Source organism: Carassius carassius, chromosome 13 (genome assembly GCF_963082965.1).
Source record: "Carassius carassius chromosome 13, fCarCar2.1, whole genome shotgun sequence".
In the NCBI taxonomy this organism is placed as follows: domain Eukaryota; kingdom Metazoa; phylum Chordata; class Actinopteri; order Cypriniformes; family Cyprinidae; genus Carassius; species Carassius carassius.
Genome location: NC_081767.1, coordinates 31,003,549 through 31,024,486, shown reverse-complemented (window position 1 = coordinate 31,024,486; position 20,938 = coordinate 31,003,549). Strand labels below are relative to the sequence as shown.

The 20,938-nt window shown below is 36.3% G+C and overlaps 2 protein-coding genes across 2 annotated transcripts; one reads left to right on the top strand and one right to left on the bottom strand.

Annotated features, from left to right (window-relative positions):
* Positions 1-71: 71 nt before the first annotated feature.
* LOC132156341 (lipase maturation factor 2-like) lies at positions 72-9,333 on the top strand. The gene is made up of 15 exons (XM_059565312.1): positions 72-304; positions 1,170-1,423; positions 2,330-2,358; positions 2,576-2,766; positions 3,646-3,824; positions 3,915-4,053; positions 4,437-4,571; positions 4,642-4,747; positions 4,823-4,919; positions 5,620-5,802; positions 6,818-6,986; positions 7,112-7,223; positions 7,571-7,679; positions 8,571-8,974; positions 9,095-9,333. Exons 1-15 carry the CDS (start codon positions 211-213, stop codon positions 9,102-9,104), a joined length of 2,211 nt encoding a protein of 736 aa, XP_059421295.1. The 5' UTR covers positions 72-210; the 3' UTR covers positions 9,105-9,333.
* Positions 9,334-11,941: 2,608 nt separating this feature from the next.
* LOC132155733 (protein ADM2-like) lies at positions 11,942-20,153 on the bottom strand. Its single transcript, XM_059564449.1, has 2 exons — positions 20,045-20,153; positions 11,942-12,689 (listed from the first exon to the last, which is right to left on the bottom strand). The coding sequence occupies exons 1-2, from the start codon at positions 20,113-20,115 to the stop codon at positions 12,314-12,316; spliced, it is 447 nt and encodes a 148-aa protein (XP_059420432.1). The 5' UTR covers positions 20,116-20,153; the 3' UTR covers positions 11,942-12,313.
* Between the last annotated feature and the right edge of the window lie 785 nt (positions 20,154-20,938).

Below are 20,938 nucleotides of genomic sequence, written 5' to 3'. Positions count from 1 at the left end.
CACCAGTCAACCAATCAATCTCACGTCCCAGAGCATGACGTAATTAATATTCATGAGCAAAATCTTCGCCATTGGTAAACCGCGCGCTCTCTGTTCCTGCACGTCAGACGTGTCGCTCACTCAGACGGTTCTGTGTATTCAAACCTTCCTGATCTCCATCTTGAGGATTCCAAGTCCATCTGTTTCCTTTAGGAGTTTATTGTACAAATAATGGGAGAAATAAGGTTGCCGAGCCACATGTTCTTGTGGTGCCTGTCTGCTATTTATATGTTTGCCTTCGCGTCTCTTTACGTACAGATTCCAGGTGAGTTTAGAGTTGTTTAACTTGCATGTATTGAAATAACAGCACGTTCATCAGTGAAATTAAACATGTCTTGCAGAACTGTCTGTGCAAAAAAAAAAAAAAAAAATCTCAGATTAGATGGAGCACGTTGACGCCTGTTCAGAAACACCCAGGCTGTAAAATCTAAGAAACTAGGCTATATTAAAATCTGGAGCGTCTGAATATTACAGCCTTACTTTCACTCAAGAACAAATGCATTTTATATATCAGAAATATAAACGGAATGTTTACGGAACGTAAACAAAGAAGCCTGAAAGGAATGTTCTTATAACACACACACACACACACACACCTATCTATCTATCTATCTATCTATCTATCTATCTATCTATCTATCTATCTATCTATCTATATGTAAAGAGTATTTTTATCAGGCTCCTTTATGTTCCGTTATTTAACTTTAATGGCAATAAGCAAATGCTTTTCATTGCCATCAAAGTGAAATAACTAAACCTAAACATAGGAATCTGATAAAAATGCTGAAAAGAAAAATTCAGACGGCACTTACAGGCTTTTGCATCTGATGTCTTCATATATATATATATATATATATATATATATATATATATATATATATATATACAATTTAATAGTGTATGAATATAGTATTCATTAAGTTCTATGCAGGGTCCAGAAGTCATATAAACACACAAACGATGTGGATCTTAAACCTGGAAATAAAGTTTTAGGATTCTGCAAAATCTGAAACTGAAAGTGACATTATGACATAAAATGAATCCCTTTTCAGATTCTGCCCAATTTTTAGGTCACTAATCAGAAAGCATTTTGCGCATTGACCATGTGAGTTCTGTCTCTTTGTCTTTAGGTCTGTATGGGAACGATGGAGTGCTTCCGGCGCGGTGGCAGCTGCGGGTGTCTGGGAAGAGTGTCGTGGAGCAGCTGAAGGATTCTCCCACGCTGCTGTGGTTCGGTCCTCGTCTGGGCTTGGACATGCAGCAGTGCATGGAGCTGCTGAGTCTGACCGGAGCTCTGCTCAGTTTAATGACTCTGGCTCTGCCGGTGCTCAGAGACTGCAGAGTCTTCCTGCTGCTCTGGATACTCTATCTGTCCCTCTACCAGGTACAGACTCCGTTCACATACAGCACCATGAGAGACCATGAGTGCTACACCAATATGTGGTTTTCACTGGCTTGTGTAATATATACAGAACAGGTAGCTTATGGCTGACAGCAAGAATTTTTTTTTGTTGTAAAAACTTCCAAAAAAATACATAAAAATTACACATAATTTAGTATCTGAAAACTCTTTAAACCAGGTCATTGGCTGATGCCGATAATTAAATTAATGGCCAAATATTGGCCAATATATATTCAATTAAAATTAAAATTTAATTTATGCATTTAGCAGACGCTTTTATCCAAAGCGACTAACAGTGCATTCAGGCTATCAATTTTTACATATATCATATCATATATCATATCATATCTTGTGTTCCCGGGGAATCGAACCCCCAACCTTACGCTTGATAGCGCAATATTAATATTATATATTAATATACATAGTTTTTAATTGCATACATTTTTAAACGCATATTTACATAATTCATATTTGTAGGTAGATTTTTAGAATTTATTATAAATAATTTTCTAATTTGCTATCTTTAAACTATATTAAATGTAAAATTCTCAAAAGAAAAAAATAATCAAAAGTATAATTCCAGCAGATATTTTTATGTTGTATCATTAATGTATAAAACATTGTGTACTGGTAATATAGTGTCTAATATATACTGTAGTAACATATATATATATAATATAAAATATTATATATAAAAATATACACATAATTTAGTCTATTTTTAAACTGCATTGTGTCACATTATATTTGCAATATATCTAACCTGCTTTTGACCTTTACCTCAAAAAACCTGTACTTGTTGACCGATACTCATCACGAATACTACTTATCAAGGGTAAAAATGTGATATTAGAAGTTACTGAAATGCAGTGCTTCTTCTTTCTGTAGGTGGGCCAGGTCTTCTTATACTTTCAGTGGTGAGTACTGGATCTTCTGTCACCACCAGATGTGTTATTGATTCACAAATGTTCTTATTACCCAAGTGATGTCTGTTATGTAACGGTCTATAGCTTTGTATAACTGCCTTGTTTAACAGTCTTGACCTCGAGAGACACTCAGAGTGTTATTTACGGTAGTCTCACGTCTGTGTTAGTTTGAAATGACTTTCGAATCTGTCAAACATCTTGAACTCAGGGATAACCTCTTGCTGGAGACGGGCTTCTTGGCCATTCTCATCGCTCCCATGAAAATGCCCTGGTCTTCAAAGGTGCGTCTCCATGATAACGTGACTTTCTGGCTGACGCGCTGGCTGTTGTTTCGGCTGATGTTTGTGTCGGGTGTCGTCAAACTGACCAGCCGCTGTCCCACCTGGTGGGGCCTGACCGGTGAGGAATCAGATCAGATTTGGAAATTATATTTTGTGTCAAAATTGTCTGGATTTGCTGCTGAAATGTTCAGAATATCCTATTACACTTAAAACAACAGTACGTGTTTTTACAGTATGTATTCTGCATGAACAAAATACTCAAATGACCTGTTAAAGCACAGTGTGAGTTCCAGTGTCCCACAATGCAGTGCTCTCAAGTTGACAAATGAAATGGAAACAGAATCTTTATTTTATTTTCTATATATTTTTTATGAACCACTAAAGAATGCATATTTGCAGAACAATTGCTTTTTTTAAGAAAAAAAAAACTCAAATCTCCCTAAATTAAACTTGCAGTTGTAGTGAGATCATGTGACAATAATTTATTACATTCTTTAAAATGTTTTTCTTAAGAAAATAATAATAAAAGTTAAATGAAAATATAATGGAAGTATAAATATACAGAAAATCGTTATGTCATGGATAAAAAAATATTATATGGTTTATTATTTTTAAGATTTTTATTTGTAAGCCTAAATGCATAATGTTTAGGTAGCAGATGCCTCTATTCTGGAATGTAAAGTGAATTTTATTGAATTTATTTTTAATAAATTTATTTAATTTTGTTTAAATATATATATATATATATAAATAAATGGAGAGAAAGTTGTTTATTTTCACATGTATTTTTCAAAAAAGCAGCATGCTAGTATTCCACTCTAATCATTAGCTTTAGTTTACTTTTCCACATTTTGCTCTAAGTTAAGTTGTTTTAAATCCCATGAAAGTGCTGCCACTAGACATATGTATTGCTTTTATTATGTCTGAAATAAAATATGCGCATCAAATGAATCGTGTCAGTTCAGCGTCAAACAGCGTTCTGTTCTTGTCTCTTCAGCTTTGACCTATCACTATGAGACGCAGTGTATCCCGACCCCACTGGCCTGGTTTGCTCATCAGCTGCCGGTGTGGTTCCAGAAGCTCAGTGTGGTGGGAACGTTTGTGATCGAGATCGCCGTTCCCTTCATGTTCTTCAGCCCCATACGAAGACACAGACTCTTCTCCTTCTACATGCAGGTGAGCGAGTGTGTGTGTGTGTGTGTGTTATCAGAAACAGAGAAGCTGCCCTGAGGTTGTGCATTAATGTGACACCTTGGTGTGTTACAGGTTCTGCTACAGGTGTTCATCATCCTGTCTGGGAATTATAACTTCTTTAATATTCTCACCATCACCCTGTGCATGTCGCTGCTGGATGACAGACATGTGAACTTCTGGCTCCGAAGATCCACGCCAAAGACTGAGAGCAGTATGGATGTTTTTGAAAGAAGTCTCTTCTGCTCACCAAGGCTGCATGCGTTTGTTCAAAATAACAGTAAAAGCAGTGAACTAATATTACAATTTAAAATAACTGGTTTTTTTTTTTATTTGAATATATTTTAGAATGTAATTTATTCCTGTGATGCAAAGCTGAATTTACAGCATCATTACTCCAGTCTTCAGTGTCACATGATCCTCCAGAAATCATTCTACTATGCTGATTTCCTGCTATGGAAAAATACTTATTTTTCTTTTGTGCTGCTGTATGTTTTTGTATTTTTTATGTGCTGTTTTAAGTACTAGATGATGAGGGAAATGTGCCCTGTTAGGATGAGATGTGAAACCAGGTTCTCTTTTATTGTTGTTTTCCAGCAGTGTTGCAGACTCTGTTCTCTTGGTTGGCTGTGATGTTAGAGATCGGCACATACGCTCTGCTTGGCTACTGGAGCATCAAATACTTTGACCTGCAGGTGGACTGGGAAAATAAGAGTGTCTCCTCCAAAACAGGTGAAGCTTTTGACTGTCTTATTCAGTTCACCTGTTGTTCAGTGCCATTAATCTGTTTTTGTTTCCTCAGCATTCACGTATTTTGAGTTCAACGGCTTTCTGAAGACGGTCACGGTGCCCAGTATCTGGATTGGCGTGCTGTCTCTCACATGGGAGATCATTTCGGCCATGTTTAAGTGAGTGTTGTGGGTTAGTTCTCATCTGATTTGTTGGCTCCGTATGTTCTGATAGATCAGATGTTTCTGTTTCAGGTGTGCGTGTGTGAGAGGAGTGTTGTGGCGTCTCTGGAACACGATCCAGTGGGCGGTTATGACTGCGGCGACAGTCTCCATGTTTGCCATCAGTCTGGTCAGTCAACTTCCTGTCTCCGTCATTATTATACGTTTATAGTATTTCTTAATTTTTTGATTTTAAAAAAATTATATTTTCTGTTTTATTGGTTTTATTTTTTATTGCATTTTGTTTTTTTTTATATGTCCATTTAGTTTTTATTTTGTATTTTTTTTTGCATTTCAACATAAATGAAAATTAGAAATTTTAACTGTAATAAAATAAGCATGCTTTTTATATATTTTATTATTTCTCTTAATGTTTATTTTAGTTTTATTTAATGTCAACAGCACTACTTACTGTTTGTGTGTCCTTAAAGGGATAGTTCACCCAAAAATGAATACTACCCCATGATTTACTCACCCTCAAGCCATCCTAGGTGTATATGACTTTCTTCTTTTATACAAATACAATTGGAGTTATATAAAAAAAAAGTCCTTGCTCTTCCAAGCTTTATAATGGCAGTGATAGGTGAGTTGAGATTTTGAAGCCAAATAAAGTGCATCCATCCATCATAAAAAGGACTTCACATGGAGTTTTGTAATTGGCATTAGCATCTCATTCATGCTTCCACATGTTCAAACCTTAAACCTTTATCGCAATATAAACTGTGCACTTCAAGCATAGTGCGCACAGAATTCTTTCTTTCTTTCTTTTTGTAAACTGTCCCTTTAAGTTATGTAGAAATGATGGCTCTAATAATGAAGTGTGTGTGCAGGTTCCCTACACCTACATTGAGTACGATGCACACAGTAACCTCTGGCCTGGGATCCGGACAGCGTTTGAGGTGACCGACCGTTACCAGCTGGTTAACTCGTATGGATTATTCCGGAGAATGACCGGGGTTGGAGGCCGTCCAGAAGTGGTCATTGAAGGCAGTATGGATCGCAACACATGGACGGTGAGTTTACAAGTATTTGTAGAAGTGCTTAGTGTCTGAATTACAGCATTGCACTTTATGTAAAGGAGATATGTACAATATGAAAACATATTAAAAAAAGGTAAAAAAAAATACTGGCTAGTAACTGAAATCAGTACATGTAAATATCTTATATATATATACACCGTATTTTTCGGACTATAAGTCGCACCTGAGTATAAGTCGCATCAGTCCAAAAATATGTCATGATGAGGGAAAAAACATATAAGTCGCACTGGACTATAAGTCGCATTTATTTAGAACCAAGAGAAACATTACCGTCTACAGCCGCGAGAGGGCGCTCTATGTCTTCAGTGTAGACTACAGTAGCACTGAGCAGCATAGAGCGCCCTCTCCTTGCTCTAGATGGTAATGTTTTCTCTTGGTTCATGTCTCTTAGTTCATTTCTCTCGGCTAATGTCAAATTAATTTTGATAAATAAGTCGCACCTGACTATAAGTCGCAGGACCATCCAAACTATGAAAAAAGTGATTTATAGTCCGGAAAATACGGATATATATATATATATATTTACATTTACATTTATTCATTTAGCTGACGCTTTTATCCAAAGCGACTTACAATTGCTATATATGTCAGAGGTCGCATGCCTCTGGAGCAACTAGGGGTTAAGTGTCTTGCTCAGGGACACACTGGCGGTTCACAGTGGATTCGAACCCGGGTCTCCCACACCACAGGCATGCGTCTTATCCACTGCGCTAACACCACCCCCATATATAGTATAAAAACAACAGTTACTGAACACAATCATATATATATATATATATATATATATATATATATATATATATATATATATATATATATATATATATATATATATATATATATATATATATATATATATATATATATATATATATATATATATATATATATATATATATATATATATATATATATATATATATATATATATATATATATATATATATATGATTGTGTTCAGTAACTGTTGTTTTTATACTGTTTGCAGGAGATCGAGTTTATGTATAAGCCGGGGAACATGAGTGCAGCGCCCCCTGTGGTGGCTCCGCACCAGCCCAGGCTGGACTGGCAGATGTGGTTTGCTGCTCTTGGGCCACACACACAGAGCCCCTGGTTCAGCAGCCTCCTACACCGACTCCTGCAGGGCAAGCGAGACGGTGAGATGACGCGTGTTTGCTTGTGCATGCATGAGATTTAAATGCATCAAGTGCATCAGTCTGAACAAGATGCAGTGTTTTCTACTATACTATACTTGGAAATATTCCATCTGTGTGTTGTGCAGTGATCAGACTTATTCAGACAGATGAGTCTCAGTATCCGTTCAGCAAACAGCCTCCTGCTTACCTCCGAGCTCACCGCTACAAATACTGGTTTAGTGAGCCCAAAGAGGACGGGTAAGTGTGCACCAGTTTTCGTTTCCTTTACTTTTATTCTATTTTTTATTTTAAGATTTTGATTTATATTTATATATTCTTTATTTAATTTTTTTCTGTTTTAATTTTAGTTAAAATGATGTTTATTTAGTATTTTTTTTTAGCATTTATTTTATTTTTTAGTTAACATTTAATTTTATTTATTAGTTTAATTTGTTTAGTTATAGTTATTTTAGCACTGCAATTCAAAAAAAAAAAAAAAAATATATATATATATATTAGCAGTTAATGTTTATTTTTATTTATTTTTTTAACCTCATTGTTTGCATTTTCTATCTTTGTGAATTTGTCATATTGGTTGAGTTTAGGTCATATCCTCCGAGATGGTGGAGACGGGTGTACGTGGAAGAGTTCTATCCCATGGTGCACCTCAGTGACTCTTACCTTGAACAGATGCTGGTTCAACATGGTTTAAAGGTAAGAAACAAGTCTGCTGTCCAAAGTGAAAATGTAATTATTTGGGACTTGGGTATTTAAAAATTGGGACACATTTTGAATGTCGATAACCTCAGAGGAGAACAAACAGACCTAAAGTCTATCTGTAGGGTATTTATCATAGATAAATACAGACATTTAATAGCTGAGATAAAGAGACAATGTGTGTTAGTATTATTTATGGAGAGATGATTAAATGAGGAAGAAAAACACAATGAAACTATCATTAAGATAATATTTGCACAAAAAAACATGCCACTTTAATGCTTTGTAATGTTTTTAATAAACATGCACTGGTATAAGTGTTGGTATTTACAGAGGTTAAACTATTCTGTGAGTGTTATAGCTGAGTACCTGACAATTTAATGTAAAACTAATTTTATCTTCAATCTATATATGAATATAGGGCTATCTATAATCTTGTGCTTATAATTCACTATGGCTATAAATTGTATTTAATACAATTATTATTAATAGTACTACTAATAATATAAACATTACTGAAAACATATTTATTTAAAAATATTATTTTAATAATAATAAATAAAAAAAAAATGGCTTTTTGTTTTTTTTGTAATTGTGCAGCCTTGTATGAATGCTTAAGGTAATGAATGAATAATGAAGACATGAATATACAAGTTAAAGTATTGGTTATTAATTTTTTTAAATGTTATTACTATCCGTTGCTATGATGTTTCTGGCCTATTGGCTTAAGTCAAAAGAGTTGACCTCAAATATTTCTTATGTTTTGGTCTCTAGATACGGCTCTGCTCACTCCTTCTCCCTCACAAAGTCATGTCTTGATTAATGAAGATTTAATGCTCTTGATTTAGTATTAAATGTCATTTAGATCTCTCTCTTTGTGTCCTTCAGGATAAAGCTCCTCCGAGGCGCAGCTCGAATGCTTGGCTGCCGCAGTTATTGCGTCTTGTTGGTCAGCATGCCCGTGAGATGCCGACTCCTCTTCTGCTCTGGACTCTCTTCAGCTCGGCAGCGACCGTGTGTCTCCTCAACTCTCTGAGATCACGTGCACATCATCACCAGCACGAATCGCTCCAGAACAAACACGCAAATAAACAGACCGCAGGATGGACGCGCTCCAATGTGGCGGAAGAGGATGTGAAGAAACTTGAGGAGGAGGAGGATGTGAAAGATGATGCAGAGGAAGATGGAAAAGAGCAGGAAGAAGTTGCAACAAGTGAGGAAGAACGGGAAGGTGAAATTGAAGAGGAAGTGAACACAGAGGAAACGGACGTAGACAGCCTCAAGAAAAGGAAGTGAGGTTTTTCTAAATGGCTTTAGATGAAACTCTGGACTATAATACCAGCTCAGGGTAATGACATCTACCCCAAAACATCAGCACTTACACCCTCGTTGACTCTTCTCTGTTTTCACAGGCAGTTTTGAGAGATGTAGGCAGTGTAGTGAGCCATTGGTGTTCCCCAGTAGTGTCCCGGATGTTCAACTAAAACCGATTGAAGGGCCACACTGCAAAACTTTTGTCGTATTGACTTTTTTTGTTTGCAAAATAAGGTAGGCTATTGTTTTTCCCTGTATGCACTAACTGCTTGCACCCTGCATATTATATTAAAGAAAAGCTGGATGTCTTCCACCATGAGACCTGAAGATAACTGTACATTTAAATACACATACTGGACCTCATTAAACAGAAGAGGGAAATTGATGTTTTTAAAATCATCCTTACATAAATTACACTTTGAATCAAACAGAATTCTAAAAACGGCACTTGTTTTGTGATTTTATGAACAAATTAGACAGACAATCATTTGTTCGGCTTGTGTTTTATGAATGAAGCCCAGTATGTGCTGTGCCTTACAGTACACCAAGAGCATCAGAGAAATCTAGATCGCAGAAGATATGACATTTTTAAATAGTCTGATAAACAATTTCATGTCGACAGTCGAAGTGAAAGACTGTGACTGGTTATGTATGGTCTGTGATATTTGTGTATTGTATTGTAATAACATATTTGGCCACTGTGATGTAGTATTGCTCATCTGTTGTGTTCATATGAGTGAAGATGTGCAAAAACACAACACTCGGCTTTAATGTTTTGTAACATTTGTAATAAACGTAGAAAAATAAACAGTGACATGAGCGCTGTTATTTCCAAAGAAGTTTTAAAATTCATTTTTATCTTAAATATACATACAAAGACATAAGATTCTAATACAATAATAATATATAAGATAACGTCTTGGATGGTAATAATTCATATTTATTTTTATTTTACATTATAGGAAAGATTCCCACAGTTTAAATGTACACCTTGTTCACCTTGATCATTTTATTTAACATTATTTTCTTTTGTTTTATCTGAAGAAAATTCCAAAGTGCCAAAGTTTCATGGGTGCTTCCTAGTTTCACCCATTTTTATTGAGCACAGAGTGAAAACTAGATATTATTTGAGGTGAATGTCAGACACTGACCAGGTTCACCACCCTCATGGTTGAGCTGAGATTGTGTTGTTCAGGAAGAAGGTGTAGATGTTTCATTGAGATTGGTGCGGTGACAAAAACTAATCGAGTGAATCATTAGAACATATATTTACGTTTTTTTGACCTGTACTAAAGCATAAAAACATTATAATGCATGTGCAGATATTCAGGAAGCATGCCACTATATGTCAAAATAATAGTAGGCTATGCTTAAAAACGCATTATTAGTACAGTACCAGTAGGCAAAAATACCCATTACTTATTAATCAATGCTTTTATTCAGCAAGTGTGTATTAATTTGATCAAAAGTGCCAGTAAATACATTTATAATGTTATAAAAGATTGCTAGCTCAAATAAAAGCTGTTTTTGTTACTTTCTCTTCATCACAAAATCCTGAAAAAAGTATTATGGTTTCCACAAAAATATTAAGCAGCGCAACTGTTTTCAACATTGATTTCTGAAAGATCATGTGACACTGGAGAAAATTCAGCTTTGCATCACAGGAATATATTACATTTTAAAATATATATTACAATAGAAAACAATTTTAATGTTGATAATATTTAGGTTTTTACTGTTTTTATTAACAAATAAATGCAGCCTTTGTTTGCAAAAGAGACTTCCTTTACAGACATTAAAAAATCTTACCAACCCCAACCATTTGGACAGTGTAACTGTTTATAAAAAATGGTGTGTTTTATCTTATTCTTTTTGCTGTTTTTCTCCACAGTTAAGATATATACATTTGTATTATTATTTTTGTTCAGTGTCTGAGTTCTTTAGTATAAGTGTCATGGTAGGCTATTGATAATATCAGTCATGACACACTGACTCACAAAGTCACAGTGGTAATGATCTGTGCATGTATGTGTCTGCATTCTATTACAGCTGCCCACATGACACTAACAAACAAAAACAATAACCATTTGCATTTGTTTTGTTTATTGAAACCGCTAAATCATATTAAAATACACAGCACTGACATACAACTACAAATAGTCATTAAATACTTCCTATACAATATTTACACAAGCTTTTGTTAACTTAGAATTAAATAACATCTTCAAGTCAATGGCATTAAAGAAGGAAATCGATCATGTCACTTTTAATAGAAACATTCGGCCTATATGTGAACATGAGGATAGGTTGTGTTTAAATTTGTTGCCTATGATTTATTTGTGATTTTTGTGTTGTGAGACTGGCATGTGCAATGTACACGATCAGAAAGTGTTGAAAGTTTGAGAGCTTTATGGATAAAGATTTGAAATTGTAAAAGTTTAAATGGGAATATACAGTGGTCCCAACAGGTATGTGGACACATAAAGTGGCTGTGTGTAATTATTCAAAGTGAAAATACTGTCTCCAATCCTAGTGTAAAATGCAGAGACAGCTGTAAGTAAGACTTCTATTTCCCTGAAGAGTGTAAACAGCGTGGGTCTGAAGCTTGTAACATAACTCTGTTGGTTTGAGCGGCCTAACAAGTTGACACTGGTTCAGCCAGTGGTGTGAGTTTGAGGCAGGACTATCTGTTTTTCCAGCCAATGGCTGATGGGAGGAGAGTTCCGGAAACATGTTTAAAAACAGTTACCATTAAAGGGATAGTTCACCCAAAAATGAAAATGTGATCTTTATCTGCTTACCCCCAGGGCATCCAAGATGTAGGTGACTTTGTTTCTTCAGTAGAACACAAACTGATATTTTTAACACAAACCGTTGCAGAGTGGATGGGAATCATGTTTTTTGAGGGTCATAAAACATACACAAACAAAACCAAATGAAGACATTGCGGTGAAAATTGCAATATAAATACTAATCAATTTCTTGCAAAAACCAGGCCAGGCTAAGTTTCTGAACACTGAAATAGAAGCTTGCATGTTAATCTTGGCAATCATACTGTGTGTTAATGTTAGATGACGTCAGAGTTGCAGAAGTTTGTAAGGAGTTGCTTTAACAGATGCTTGTTTAGGGCAAGTTTAGAGTTCTTCAAGTTACAGTAAGCACATTGAACTCTTATTTCAAACGATCAAGAGAATATGATTTCTCATGACAGGACACCTGTCAATTGATTACACCATTTGTTGAGTTTGTTCCCCGCTGGTGTCGGCGCTCTTCTGTTGTCATATTTCTGGATAGGTTTTTGCTGTGTGGTCATAGTCTTATCCATAACTATGTGGACTTCTGGGATTGATTGGTGCATCTTGCCGTCCGTTTGGGCTGTTCAGCTGGTAGAGACGGTGGCTGAGGTTTTGTACCTGGCATGTGCCGAGGACGCATCCCACACGCATCAGCTGACCCTGTGGATGACTGCGTGATCCTCTGAGGTCTTGCCAATATTCCCGGAAATGTTCCCTGTTTTGATTGGCTGCTGTGTTGGTCTGTTTCAACGGGGGTCTTTTATGCAGGAGGGCCCTCCAGACCGCACGGCGCTCTCTTGCCCCGACACTCGAAGCTATTGAAGGAATGGTGATGGTTTCCATGAAGATACCACCCTGTGTTTCTGAAAGCTTCCCGGGTTTGCTGGAAAAACTCGATCTGGTGTGGGAAAGAGAAATAATCTGGTTGACCACCAGTGGAGCACATGCATGCATTGACCAGGTCTATTTACAAACATCATTCAGACATCCACATAGAAGCTGACTTAGGTTAAGTATTAAAGTAGAGGCTCTGCAGCATTAAGACCAATTTAGGTGGAGCCTGTTATTAATCAAGCGTTTCTCTGGCTGTAGTCTGAGGTATTTGTGGCATGCACTAATATTCCCTCACTCTACAACACACTCCTTCACGTGCTAATTTGATAGGTTTTTCTTGTTTCTTTGTAATTATTTGTGATTATTTGACATTTCTGAGTTAAAATAGTTTTTTCTTTTTAGGAAAAGTTTGTATTACAGTTTTCCTGAATGGTAAGCTGTTTGGACAGCATTTGGAAAAATAATAATAATAATTATATATATATATGATGTTTCTGATATTTAAATATTATATCACACTATAATTTTTTATGCAGATATATTTATATATTTGTAAATTCTAATCATGATATCAGAGTATCTGTATGTATGCATGTATGTATGTGTCGGAGTGTAGTTTTCAGTAGGTGTTACAGACTGTGTGTAAGTGTATGTGTTAGTATGTAGGGTATGCATTAGTGTGGGGTATAGGTTAGTACTTTAAATCTAATCTGAATCAGAATGTTTCTGAACAGGATTAGTCTGGATGCAGTAGCATAACACACACACTATCACTGTCTCTTTTTCTTTTCCTTTTCCATAACACACTTCTATAACTCAAATCCGTTAAATAGGGGAGTAACGGTACGTGTATTCTTACCGGACTGTTTCGGTACGGGGCTTTCGTTATGGTGCACGTGTGTACCGAATGCAGTATTTTGTGTGCGGAACATAAGTACATTTTCGTGTTTCCAAACGAACATATTAAGTGGCGGAAGTCTCCACGTTCAGCGTAAATCCTGCCCTGCAGCTGATTCTAAGGCTGGTGACACACTGGCTTCGTGTCAGTTGCATGACGGCTGCTTCGCGTTTTCTGTGTCTTTACACACCAGAATCGTGCCTGACGCGGCGCTGGCGCGCTGCTGCTACTGTAGGTGACATATAGAGGGAGACCGCCGACAGACCAGGATATTGTCTTCACGACAACAATATCTATACTTCATATTGAGCATAAATATAAAGCCTACTGATAAAGGACACCGTCAACAGTATTGACTGCAAAATAGACTGTTTGACAGGTGCAATATGACAGTGTGTCACCGGCCTAAGGTTTTCAAAAGGCATCACTACAACTAGGAAAAAAACGATTGTAATTCAAACGCAGCTCCCATGGGCATTTAAACAGACCTTTGCTCTTAATTCCGATCGGTCCAACAATGGTAATGCTGCACTGTAATCATAGTTATTTATATTTTTCATTATATTTTATTATATGATATTGGTTTGAGACTGAGAGTATTTTATTTAGTGGAGAACTTTGCAGCAGTATTTTATTTCTTATTCTTTTTTATTTTATATATATATATATATATATATATATATATATATATATATATATATATATATATATATTATTTAAAAGTATTTAAAAAAAAAAAGTAAACAAATTGTTAAAAAAAAGTTTATAGTAATAAACAAACCGCAGTTTAATGTTTGCATTTCTTTCCCTTACTGTACCGAAAATGAACCGAACCGTGACTTTAAAACCGAGGTACGTACCGAACCGTGATTTTTGCGTACCGTTACACCCCTACCGTTAAATGATTGTTAGGCTGCATTAATTAAGTCAACCGGAACCCATGCAAACCTTTGTTTAGTACTCGGTATGACATCTGTGATAGCAAACCTGTTGGAAAATATTAAGTAGCACACACAATTGATACTAGAAATGTTTTAGGTGCCAGATAGTGCAGGTATAGTATCTACCAGTAGGGACTAGCAGGACCGTGCTAACTAGCTAAACTTGGGTTTTAATACTCATTACTGAAATTTGATTAATGTAGAAAATATACTGTGTTTCAGATTTAAACTCACTTCAGCTGCACAAGCAGCATTGTAAGCAGCAGCTGAATAGCTGGCATTATGTGGTGAGTCTGTTAGCAGAACCGGAGATGTGGGACCGCCGGGGCTCAGGGTCAGTACAGGTCTTAGTGTGTGTGTGTGTGCTGCACTTGCTCCTTCATATCATTAAATGTGGGCCAGAGCAGGAAAGACTGAACAAGCCTGGAATCATTGCCAAAACACATTCCTCATTTAACATGTGCTACACACACTGCTTAACAACAAAACACACACTGCTTTCCCTCCTGTGAAGGTCACCATCAGCCTAAATGCTGTCAAACCTTTCCTGAACAACACATCTACGTCATTAAGAGCTTCAACAATGTTTTAGTCTGCCTGTCCGTCTGAATCGATTTGGTGTGTTCTATCTATCTACTGATCTGTCGTTCTTTCAGCTGTTCTGTCTGTTGTTCTATTGATTGTTTTGATATTCTATAATTCTGTTCATTGTTCTGTCTATAAACCCACAAACTTAAAACTTCTTTTCCTAAACATTCAAACAAGTCTTTGTCAAGCCAGCATTCAAACTAGGGCTGGATGATTAATCGAAAAGTAATCGAAACCGAAATTCAGAACCTCTAACCGACTTAATTTTCCCATGACGGTTATTTCGTTTTTTTAATCCTGTTAATACTTCCCCCTTAAAAGCATAATACCGGATGTGTATTATTATTTAGAGATCCCATGTTTGTACAGCTGCATTGTGACCAGGGGGGCAGGGTTTCATATTTTTTTGAAGCACCCCTGGGCGCCGCCATTGGCTAGCGGACCCCCACCTGCTGTTAGCAATCCATTGACTCCCATTCATTTTGGCGTTACTTTGACAGCGAATAACTTTACACCTGAGGTGTTTAAAGACTCCATTTGTCCATTAATTATTTCTAAAGAAATACAAAAATGTATAAACGGCTCCATTACCTTGTACCTTACGTTATGGTCCCGTAGAAGCAGTTTTTGTAAAAAATAGGCTAACGATTGCGTCATAACCAGCGACTCTCTGTCGCACAGTAGAGAAATTACCGTATGGACAGGAGGAGAAGTTGCAGACAATCTTTTACTGTCTATGAGCCTATCGGAGGGACGTGGAGGCATAAAGTCAAGGGAGATAATTAATCAGAATACTTAACAAAATGTGCTCCTGTTCACGCTCGCCTTCTCTGCAAGATTCGGTGGGTGATTCAGATTTCTCTTGGCACAGCGATTAGAAGACTTACAGGTTGCTCACGTGACATCTACGTCATGAAGCTCAGTTTGAGTCTGCGCAGTACGCCCGACCCCCAGGAAGTGCGTGCTTCTAATTGACTTCATTTTTCAACGGGGTCGCTGTGTCCATTTCTTCTACTGTCTATGATTGTGACACGAACACTCATATAAACAGTAGCTGTGAAGGTCGCGCACACAGAGGAACTCAAAAACTAGTTGTCAGCGCTGTCCTGTGATTTATTACTAAAGTAGCTTAGAATCTCAAAACTTATTATAGCATAATAATTTTCTACTTTTGAAGGAACTAGGCTATTTACAACCCACAGCTTCACAATAATATAGAGACAGTATGACTAATTCACACACGCAATCACTCGTAATGGTACTGTGCTAATTTATCTTTATCTGATCTTTATTTATCTCTTACACCGAGCAATAATCTATAAGAAATGTTGAGAACATAGATAAAATAACTGCTGATAGTGAGCTATGATGTCAGATCGCGCTTTCAATAGGAAAAAATATCCCACCTTTACTAGTCGATCTCAACCGTCTGGCTGAGGCCAGTCTAAAAAGACGTTCAAGACAGTTGACAGAACGCTGCTGCGTGTCGTCATGAAAGCGTATCATTTTCACGTGTTATTAAGCCTTGCCACTTGCCAATTTAACCATTCAAAAAACTTTAAAGCATTCAAACACAAGACGCGGAAAAGCTGAAATGAGTAGCTGGTTACTCGCGCTATGCTCGGTGCGCACGTGAAGAGAGAGCCGCATCTCACAGACAGAAACACTGAACTGAGCTCTCCTTTGCGGAATTGCTAATGCAACCTTTTCACACCACAGACTAAACACAATCATTGCTTGGTAATTGGCCAACAAAGTATTGACTGTTGTCTGAAGTTTTGTTTGATTGTAATCCATTACAATAATCCATGATCTTTCTATCAAAGTTATCTGATATTATCAAGATGAATTTGTTCTGACAGTTTAACTCTTGAGTTCTTGTCATATTTTATTACCATCTTCTAAACTATAGCAAATAAACTGATAATGTGAGAAATGTTGAAGGTGTCTGAATAAATTTTGGTTTGACAGTATGTTTAATTTTTACAGTGCTATTTTACATTTAATTATTCGGTTTTTGTACCTGGACACTTACAAACTTGAAAAAACTTAAACACTGTGTAAATAGCACAAACAAATAAACAGAACGAACATACAATTTAAACACTTTCAAACAGGGCCCAGTGGTACAACCTTCACCGGGGCCCCGCTGACCCCAGCTACGGCCCTGCTTACAGTACAAACCTTGTCAGTGAACTATAAGGGCAAAAAACAAAACAGAAACAAAATAATCGTTCATTAATGAGGTAAAATGTTCAATTAATCGAGGTTTTGATTTTAGGACATAATCGTCCAGCCCTAATTCAAACTCTATATTGACAAACTTTCCTTTCTAGTGAAAAATTTAAATGTTTACATTTTTAATGTTAAACGTTTCTACTTTCTTAAATTTAAATATAAAAATCCAATTCGGCATCTTTTTTTTCTTTTTGATGGCACAGTTCAAATTTTATTATTAAAATTCAGGAGCTCTTATATCATTGAACTCTTGCCTTTGGGTTTCAAATTCTTTCTTTTACTTGCACTTTGTAATTGCTTTCACTTACACTATCGTGATCAAATCCGGCTTCTTATCTTAATTGGTTTGACACCCTTTGTTGTAGTCGTACGTATGATTAGATAAGAAAAGCCCCTGTGCATCATAACTGTATACTGAATTGAAATCAGGCCGGAGAGCAGCAGCCAAGCACAGTTTCTCCATCACCCCGTCCCAGCATAAGCCCTTCTAAGCCTCTGCCCCAAGCTAAAGTCCTACGGTTTCACTGCTCCATTCATACACTTCAGTCTCTGATGCTAGATTACACACACACACCCAAGTGTCTGTGAATATGGAAGACAGCATACAGGGTGAAGAGTCTCTTGGATTGTAGAGTAAGAAGAGGAGACATATTTTGATGTTTTATTCTGACGACTATTCATAGAGGAAGTCTGTGAGTTTCAGGTTGAGAGCGAGAGAGAGAGAGAGAGAGAGAGAGTTCCCACATTAGTGCCCTGCATGGGGCCTGAGAGAGTGATGTTAGCATGAACAAATATCCATCTTAGTCACACAAACTGTTAAGAATGATGTTGCAATACACTCACTCGAGGGGCTAATTTTGGGGGGGAAACTGCTCAAATCCACCTTACGTAAATTCATTGTGCCCTTGCACGAGTGTGTACACAAAAGAGGATTTCATTTCCAGTTGAACATTAAAGTCCTAAATCACTTGCTGTTTGTGTTTGTGACCTCACACCATCTGTTTGACCTTTTCTCACATAAGGCACTCACTGCGTGTTCAAATTTATCCTGTAACCTCGTTTCACTTTTGAAGGCCACAGACTTATTGTTAATAAGAAAAACTGCCTCAACCCATCAGGAGGGGGAGCCACTGAGGTGAAGTGGAATCTGAAGTGGCATCATTACAAGACTCAAACCAACAGGTGAAGTAACCCTCAGAAGGTATTGACACACTAAGTGATACCAATAAGATGATGTCACACATCTGATAACAAACACAGTAGTGCTTTTTCAACTACTTGCTATAAGTGACTGCTGTAGTGCTTTAGTGGATATATGAAGTCAGTTCGAAGAACCAGTAGCCAGTCCAAATACTTATGTTTTTCAGCATATCTAATATCATATCTACTGTTTTACCGTTTAAAAACTGCATTTTGTAGATACAATTATGTATAAAATTAATGGCACTTAATTTAATAGTTTATATTCAATGCAATTTAAGAGTAATGCAATTTAATCAAAACTTTTGGAGGTATGTGGATTGTGTTGAAGGCGTGATTCTATGTTGAATCCTGCAAGTCAGAGTTAGAAATAGCCTGATCCATATCATGAGTAAGTGGTCACGATGGGGAAATCTGAGAAACTATGTTACAGGTTGCACGTCTCTTTTGGCTCCCTGTGCCAAATGCAGACAGTCAAGTGACACATACTATCTCATGCAGAGCTACAGGTCACACACACACACACACACCTATGTGGCAAGCCATTTTAACATATAGTCTGTATAATACTTTCTATGTATGTTTATTTAATAGCATTAATAATCCTCAATTATACTAGTAAAATAAGCCAATAGTGTCTAGAGTCTTCAGATTCACTAGTTCTTTGGATACTAATAAGACTACTTATTTCAATTGAATACACTAGTATTCAATGTTCACTTGTACTTATTCCTTGCATAGTATTATTTACCTTCCTCTGCAACTAGTCACTATATTAATATTTACTTTACTGATATTTATTTATGAGAAAATTTTATTTATTACAATAATAGGGTTAATTTAGGACAGCAATTTACCAGTCATCCCATTAGAAACAAGTGTCCCGATTTACCTCAATTAATTCTAACTAGTAACACTGCATGTTATAGTTACAATTGTTATTTAAAAAAAACTTCTGAATAGTTGAAATTGTCAAAAATTTAATTCACTATTTGTAGAAGCTATTTAAAATATGTATTGCTTACAAATATGATCAATACTAACAATAGATGATGAATGTTAAAATGGCTTGCCATGAACATACTTAAACTTTATCTTAGTAATCTGTCATGTCTGATTTTTACATAAGAGTAATGGTAACACACTTTACAGTAAGGCTTTATTTGTTTGCATTAGTTAACCTTAAACTAACAATGAATCATAACATTTATTATTCCTAAGTGTCAATTTCAACATTTCATTTTAAAAATGCATTAGTAAAAGCTGCATCTGTTAAATTAGTGCACTGTGAACTATCTTGAACAATAACAAAAATTTATAAATTATGTAAATATATTGCTCATGGTAAGTTAATTTTAGGTAATGCATTGACTAATGTTAACAATTACGAACTTTTGGTACTAGATTTAGTTGCATATGAGCTTTACATAAACCTTTCCAAACCTTAGTTATACTGAGAACATCGAACACAGTGTTTGTATAATGTATATATACAGCAGCATCCACACGTCAGATGTGACCGGGCGGTGCCGGTATCGCGCGCGCGTCTCTCACCTGTTGCGCATCGGCAGCGCCAGTGTTTGCAGAGGCAGAAGAAACACACACACGAGCAGCAGAGATTTCATGCCAGCAGCTGGTTCTCCCCTACAGTCCCAGAGAATGAGGTTGAGGTTGAGATGATGTTCCTCAGCTCAGGTAGACATGCACGCGCAGCTGCGGAGCAGAGGAGACGGGCGTTTAGATAGTTCGTAAAGATGCAACGACGAGCTACTTTTAAAGAGAGGAGAAACGTATCCCCTTACTTTAAAAGACACACTGATATGGAGAGGACATCGATGTTTCCCGCTCATTTCATGTAATCACGCGTGTGTAAGACTTGAAATCGCGGATTTTACAGAACTCTCTTTACTACTGACTCAGAAAACTTCAGGCTCTCAAGGATGGAGCAGATGCTTAAATACCGAGAGGGAGGAGACCCGGGAGAACCGACACTCCACGTGCTGCACTTAGCTGAACTACAGTTATTATGAATTATTATTATGTATCCTCCTTACAGCAACTATTTCATATCCCAATATAGATTTCTGTTAATACTTCTGAGACTCCACAGGCGCTTGATTAACTAAAAATACATTTATCTATAATGTTGTTATAAAATTTATTTTTTAATTGATAGATAGATAGATAGATAGATAGATAGATGAATAAAATAAGAGTAAAATTTATATTTTTTAATTATTCGATAGATGGATGGATGGATGGATATAATGTGGTAAAATATGAATAAAATGTATATTTTTTAATTATTTGATAGATAGATAGATAGATAGATAGATAGATAGATAGATAGATAGATAGATAGAATATTGTGGTAAAATATGAATAAAATGTACATTTTTTTATTATTTGATATGTAATGTGTTTTATGCACAAAATACAATATTAATT

Excerpts from the sequence above, each read along its gene's own strand:
- LOC132156341 (XM_059565312.1), top strand. The coding sequence starts at position 211 with ATGGGAGAAATAAGGTTGCCGAGCCACATGTTCTTGTGGTGCCTGTCT. Across the intron at positions 305-1,169 it reads TCTTTACGTACAGATTCCAG|GTCTGTATGGGAACGATGGA; the intron begins GTGAGTTTAGAG and ends CTTTGTCTTTAG. Across the intron at positions 2,359-2,575 it reads GTCTTCTTATACTTTCAGTG|GGATAACCTCTTGCTGGAGA; the intron begins GTGAGTACTGGA and ends TCTTGAACTCAG.
- LOC132155733 (XM_059564449.1), bottom strand. The coding sequence starts at position 20,115 with ATGAAATCTCTGCTGCTCGTGTGTGTGTTTCTTCTGCCTCTGCAAACA. Across the intron at positions 12,690-20,044 it reads GCGCTGCCGATGCGCAACAG|ATCGAGTTTTTCCAGCAAAC; the intron begins GTGAGAGACGCG and ends TTCCCACACCAG.